This window comes from Paralichthys olivaceus, chromosome 11 (assembly GCF_024713975.1).
Source record: "Paralichthys olivaceus isolate ysfri-2021 chromosome 11, ASM2471397v2, whole genome shotgun sequence".
In the NCBI taxonomy this organism is placed as follows: domain Eukaryota; kingdom Metazoa; phylum Chordata; class Actinopteri; order Pleuronectiformes; family Paralichthyidae; genus Paralichthys; species Paralichthys olivaceus.
The window spans coordinates 9,792,372-9,799,727 of NC_091103.1; the positions used below are offsets into that span (position 1 = coordinate 9,792,372).

Genomic DNA, 7,356 nt, shown 5'->3' on the forward strand with positions numbered 1-7,356 from the left:
ATAGTCGGTGTCAATAAACGGTAGCGAGCGAGCGTTGCCTCAGCACTGAAAGAGGCGACAACACAGAAACAAAAATCCATTTCTAAGCCTTATTTTATTATCCCGGCCAGGAGGGAAAATCCATTTTAGGGAACGGTACCAAATTATATATCCCAGCCCCTTGATGTGGTTGAATATATTCATACCTGTAAATCCTCACTTCCCCAAATTTTTAATTCAGCTTTTCTTGACCCTTAGGTACAAATGCAGCCAACCGTGGGCGTGATTTTGTTTCAGTGCGTGAACAATCCCCATCTTGTTGCCCCGACATGTTTTCTTATACATATGTTTCCATTTTCTTTTCCTCTCCCGCTCCTTCTTCGACTCTCTTTTTTCTTCCCACTGTTTTCGTACACACCCAGTCAGCCATAATCCCTCCCTGTAGAGGGGACTCTGGCCAATAATTGAATGCAATAAACTGTATCAATTTTCTGCTATTGATTATAGATACACTATATGAGCACACAAATGTGCGTGCATGGTGACAGCAGTGGCACACACGCTGACGCACACATGTGTGCAAGAAAACACAGACAAGATGCAAAACCAAACCTGGGGTTAGAATACAGTATTTGAATGGAGAATTAGCTTCTCAACGATTTGAATGGAAAATGTATTCCACAGTTTTGTGTGTGTTTGTGAGCTACTTTTGCACTTCTAGAAATATGTGACCTCTGGAATGTATCTAATTAAAAATATTTCTTTATCACTATCATAAACTATTTGCACTAATGGTGCATCATTTTCTCTCTGCAAACTACATGTGATGATAAATAGTATAATGTATTGCTACGATTTAAGACAAAATTGGTTGTAGATGCAGAAAACATTCTGACAGAGGATGAATACAACTGAATTTTACATGTGTTGAAAATGGAAGAAAAGGTGACTGAATCTTACATATCAGTGTAAAATCAATCATTTTAAAGCATCACATCCATTTATGCCACTTTGAACTTGAAAAATCTGCTAACTGTGGGGGAGGGGGAAGGGGTTAAACCAAATGTCCATTATATCAAATACGTCACTTATTACTAAGGGCCACAGTGGAACAGGGTTGTGACAGAACAGGTATCATTGGGTATCAAATAATGACAAACTGAAGTACACTGCATTGTGCAAATTAAACAACAATTGAGATTTATTAAAAACACAATTAAACCAATGCAACCAAACCAGTTAATTGAATCCAGGGTCTAAACCAACCCAATTTAGCTGTGTTATTCCATCTGGCTCAGGATATAGTGAATATCTGAAGGCCAGAGATGTGTCCAATGGTTTGTAGGAAATCTTAAAGGGTTTCTTTTCTTTTTTTTTAAATCATGCCTCGCCCGTCTCTCTCCCTCTATCAGGAGTGTCAGCCTTTTGACAAGCATATAAAATGCATTTCATGTGGGTCACAGGTGACCTCCATCCTCCCTCTCAGTCACTTAGCTGTCTGTTTGCTTTCTGCAGTAGGTAATGAGCATTATAATAATATTAATTACATAGAAAAGATGACAAACTTACCATTCAAGATGCTCTGGGAAAAGATAAAAGCCAATATCCACATGCCCTGCTCCGTTCAAGCCCCCCAAGCTATGCTTTCTCTTCTTCCTCCGACCACCGGTGCCTCCCTGGGTGTCTCTTCTGTGCGCTTGAGCTGAGGTTAAACATTTGCCACTGTCTTTAAGCAAACCTTTCCAAGTCTCTATACTTTTTAATGTCTCCTTCCTACTTTTTCCGCACACTGTTTTCTTCACTCTTCTTTTCTCAGCCCTCTCTGTGCGCTTGGAACATAAATGCGCCTGTGTGATTGTCTTGGGGGAGAAGCTGTGCTCACACTCTCCTCCTCTTGCTCCGCGTCTTGCTGCGTCTCCCTGCTATTCAAAGAGGATGCTGAGGGGGTGAAGCCCAGGTGTGAATGATGCTGAGTCAGAGCCCGGATCCTGGAATCTAAAAAAAAATAAAAGAATTGTCCCAAACAAAGTGTCTCAACTCAAATATGTAAAAATATATATATACATCAGAGGCTCCGATTTCCTAAATAAAAAGCTTGACTGACGGACCATCCTTGGGGGGGGGGGGAGCAAAATTAAAATTTTATAAAATTAAAATAACTACAGAAGCAAACGGAAGGGAGAAGGCGGCAGAGTAAGAATGGAAAAACAGGTTTGTCTTTTTCAGAAAAAAAGTCAGATCATCTTCATCGCCTCTGTGCGTCCAGCAAGAGGCGAGCAAGCGCATCTTCCCTGCTGCTGCTCTCTAATCGCACCACACTGGCTGTGCGAGCATTGCACAGAATATAACCCTCTCCCCCCTGCCCCTGCAGACGCTTTAATTCCTCATTGCCTTAAAGGAGCAGCAGAGGCGGCTCCCGGTCGCTCCTGAGGGCAGAACACAGGCTGCTACACTGGAGGTGCAGAGTGTAAGAGCGCGCCGCAATTTGCATTAAGGAAATGAGCTGCACCTGACGCACCGCGGCACCTGAGATGGCATTTTTACGCACGGAAATGCGCCGGCATAAACGGAAAGCACTGCCTGTCGCTTTCAGGTGGACTTCAGTGTGCAGCAGGATGAGCCAGACCCTGCTTGAAATGAGCAAACGGGGTTTATACCTTACATGGGTTTGGACAGAGGGGATTTTTCCTCTGTGGTAATCCAGCCATCCTTTTACGCATGTTTTGCATCCAATTGAATTGATCTGGGGAAAGTGTTTCAATGAGCTTTTAAATGTATTAAATTGGTTTGTTAATTGCATGGAAAGAAGATAAAAAAAAGGGACAGGTGCAACATTTTGTCAGCAGAAAACAGAGGGTTAATAAAGTATGCCCCCCACCCCAAAGGCTCTCTCTCTCTCACACACACACACACACACACACTGCTTCCCCCAACCTCATAATGCACCCACCACCATCAGCACCAGCACCTCCACCCCTCCATTTTAATGCTTTGCCTTGAAGTCAAGGGTGTAGCTGCATCAGGCTGTGGGAGCCTGTGGGCCTGTCCACAGAGCCGGGTTCCACTGAATGTGATATAACCAGCAGGCCAGTCTGCATCTCATTCTCGATCCCACATGACAGAATCTACTGAAAGTGAAATCCTGTTTATTCACCCCAGGATACTCATTTTCTCTCCTTATATCAGGACTGAGGGGAAGGAGCTTCACGATTCTGACTGCGTGCAAAGGAAAATAAATATGAATTACTGAGATAATAATAAATATACAGGGGGGGAGAGTGTGTGTGTGTATGTGTGTGTGGTCTGTCCTTGTTTTTTTCATGGTGATATAAATGCTTGTAGGGCAAATGTTGTCTGCCTGTCTCTTCTACAGTGGTCACTCCAGTGCAGTAGACGAACACCGCACTGCATTTGCTGAAATCTGTACCAGTACACACTGTTCTGGCGTGCCTTAAAATGGTCTCACTGTCCTTTTAATAACATTTTCTGTTGAATGCATTTAGCAATGACCTTTATGGAATTACCAATGTCCTCTTTTTGAGCTATTGTTAAGACCAAATTTATGTTTAATCATTTAATAATGAGTAAGAGGATCATTTGACTTTTCCATCTTAAGCCATAAGATAAACCCAAAACAAGTAGCACTGAGGAGCAAACATGGCTGAATCAGGGCAGTGGGTCAGACATCCTGCCTGTCATTTAGACTGGATTAGGAGCATTGTGCTGCTGTTTCACCACTGGATTCTTGGCAAGGACCAGCAAGCACATAGTTCATTAGCAGCGGGCAGACTGTGAGATTTGATCATTTAAGAAGGGAGGATGTGATACCAGCTTGGCTGCATTCATCAGACCTTTGTTTGGTAAGATGCACTAGATGCACGTTCTTCTTCTCAGCACTGTTGCACATGCAGCACATTTACATTACAAAAGGAAGAGAAATGCTTTGCTCAAGGTCACCTCTGTATTTTAATTCACTTCAAGGACTAAAGTTCAAGGATGTGTGTATATACCTACTAATTCCACAAACGTCAGGCTGCATATCTCAACAACTGTTCATTTTATCTGCTTCACATTTGCCTTGAGTATTGTTAATGGCCTCGGGAAGAGCAGTGTCAAATTTGGTTTGTCTGTCTGTCTGTCTGTATGTGGAATGCGTTTGGTGCGGTTTGGAACGTGCGATATGTTCAATATTCATCAAATTTGGATAAACAGGCAACCAGTGATCTGTAGCAGTCAGCCATATAATTTTGAGAATTTGATTATTTTAATTTCACCACATCAGACTGACAAAGATCCCCATCAAGACAAAAACATTCATAGAATCACTTCCTCTTTAGCATTTTGTCTTAAAAGTAAAAGCAGAATGTTCAGGGGGGTTTTTTTGCATTTATCTTGAAAAGTTGTGAAATTGGGTTTGAAGATATCGTTGATTGCTACACACACTTTAAACAGGTTTAAAATGGCCACTGCACTGATGCTGAAGACTAAGCATACTCATGCCTAACGGGTAATAAAGTACACCACATCATGTGGTTTTAGCCATGAAGTTAAATGATATATATCTTTTTGACACTGAAGGTGACATTAACAGCCTGCGAACATAAACAAAACCCAGAGAGGATGAAGAAACTAATACTGACACAGATGAAGCAATCGAGCTTGGTGTCATTTTAGAAGGAATGAGGAGAGATGACTCTTTCACCCCAGAATATGGGTCAGGGTAAGGTTTACAGGGGGGTGGGATACGCACTGTGTGTACAGTATATACACACGTAAACACCATACATGGGAGTAGCCCGGTATAAGATCACAACATGTGTTTGACAGCAAACAAACACATGAGAAACATCAACACTGACCAAATGACCTTACAACGACTAAAACGAGAGCAGGTGTACATATGTTGTTTAAGGGATGTTATAGGAAAAATCAATGTAACAAGTATAATAAGTACAGTGCTTTTTGTAAGACTTATGCTTGATCCAATATTTGGCTGGTGGGGATTAATCTCCCTTTTACCTTAAAAACTAATTGCATAATAATCGCCTCATTCTCTGCATCCAAAAATACCCAACTCTCTGAGGGAAGCTTCCCATCTAATATATATTTGCTGGGATTCCACAGACAACAACAACAAACAGTTATAACAGCACAGCTCAATATCAGAGGGAGCTCCGCTATAATTCTGGTGATGTACAAAGATCACATTTTGCAGAGCGGGGTGGCACATACAGATGGAGTGTTTCTCCACATGGGCTTTTCCATCCTTATGGAAAACAGGTGCCGGTGTTCATCACTTTCCACCACACAGACAGCTGTGTAACAGAACAGGCTTACTTGTTATGTGAAAAACAATACCTTGATTTGCACTCGAAAGACAAGAGCTGTGACCTTGTGGCCAAACACATGACATACCCTGAACAGATTATATTCAGGCATGTGGAGGAGGCACATGTGTGAGGAGGCAAAACCTCCTTATTGAGTATTGTAAATGTTTGTAGGATATGGCCACAAATTATACCAAGATAATAATTTTCAAATAAGTCGATATCGATAATGATCTTGATAAATGTCACATTCGTTTTGTTTTTTTTCTCCTGGGTGAAGGTTTTGGTTTTAAACTCTTTAAACAGCAACACATTTTACAAATTAGAGGTAGATCAATTGTATTATACCTCGTCACTGTGCTAACACAATGCATAAGCAATAAATCAATATATATTGAACCTTTAGATATTGACAAAAATTATATCATGATAATTATTGATATTGTTTTATTGCCCAGCATGAGTTAAAACTGAAGCTACATCTGATATTCATATGTGGATGAAAATAGTTTGACTTAATATCTAATAAACATACATTTAAGTATACATGAACAAAGTGACATAATTCAGCATCTCTGTGTTTTGAACACGAGCGGGGAGGATTTTTTGGTGGTGGGTTGGTGTTTATACTGTGTGGGTAGGGGGTGCAAAAAGGGTGTAGTTCCTTTGAGCCCCCCAGCATGATGCCTAAACAGTGGTAAGTAAATGTGACAATGAGGCCCAGGGGCGGCTGTTGCAGTCTTGGCCTTGCTGTGCGGTCATGCATGCGTGCCAGTGTGTGTGTGTGTGTGTGTTTGCGTATGCCACCATGTGTTTGTGTGTTTGTGTATGTGGATGCAAGGTGGGAAGTGGAAGCACATATGAGACAACTTATGAACAGTGCTCAGCCAAGGTCGTGACTCCTCAGACTCTGATACTCACACTGGCATGGTATCTGTGTTCGTTGCTACTTATTTTACTGCCAACTCCATCATGGATGATAAAATAAGATGAGAGATATTAATGAAAGCAGAGTATCAGTTACACAAGAGGAACTTATATTATTTTTGATTTATTAGCAATGAAAGAACCACAGTGTGTGTCATCTGCATTGTTAAATTAGTCTTTTTAAATGTTGCTGATGGCTGTAGGGGAATTCCTCCAATATATACCATATTTATTAAGACAGAACAACAGAATGATAGACAGATAGATAGATAGACAGATAGATAGATAGATAGATAGATAGATAGATAGATAGATAGATAGATAGATAGATAGATAGATAGATAGACAGATAGATAGATAGATAGATAGTTCTTGCATCTGCCTTTTGGTCCAGATCCTCGCCGAAATCTAAGCAGTTCTTGGAGGTTTTGTGGAAATTCATTCAGTAGTTTTAGCATAGCTTTCTGCATTTACTTTATATATATACTGTATATATACATATATATAAAGACAAAATGTGGAATAACTTTACAATGTTTCCTGGCATTAATATCGTAGAAAGACCACGCTGTCTCCTCGATACACACTCTATCATGTGCTGTCTAGCTAATGAATTGAGATCAGATAGGTAACAATACTCTGTGCTTCATTGGTCATATTGATTCCATCATAAGTTAAATCAAGTGCTCCTTGTGATTTATTAAAACATCTTGCAGCACCACTGTGATCAAGTCTGCATGTAATCCCTCTGATAACCATTGTCAATCTAAAATATTAATAACGATAGGAAGATTGAGAAAGCTCTCCTTCATTTATGTCTCATCTTGCAACTCCTCCTCTGCAGGGCACTCCGACACACATGTTCATATACACAGAGCCACCCCCCCACCCCCACTGTCCCTGTGGCCGACCCTGTCTCTGGCGTGTGTGCAGACGGGCTGGGTAATCCCTCGGGATGGGGCCCGTTGTTTTGACAACTCCTGTGAAGCCCAGTGTCTCTTACAACAAAACACAGACTGGCCTATCATCAGCAAAATGTCAGGCCTCGGCTCACTCCTTCATCACCCAGAGGAGGATCAGGTTGCCTTTACACTATGCGTCCCATTAACTCAGAATAGAAACA

General features: G+C 41.2%; 1 protein-coding gene across 4 annotated transcripts in view; it reads right to left on the minus strand.

Annotated features, from left to right (window-relative positions):
- dscamb (Down syndrome cell adhesion molecule b) overlaps positions 1–2,433 on the minus strand; it is a 114,324-nt gene extending 111,891 nt beyond the window's left edge. For 2 of the 4 annotated variants that reach the window (XM_069533865.1, XM_069533866.1), the window contains exon 1: positions 1,549–2,428. In XM_069533865.1, the coding sequence (XP_069389966.1) occupies positions 1,549–1,591 (43 nt within the window). In that variant the 5' untranslated portion in view covers positions 1,592–2,428. Of the gene's footprint in view, positions 1–1,548 lie in introns of all 4 variants that reach the window. The other 2 variants (XM_069533864.1, XM_020095306.2) reach the window with 2 other exon arrangements.
- Between the last annotated feature and the right edge of the window lie 4,923 nt (positions 2,434–7,356).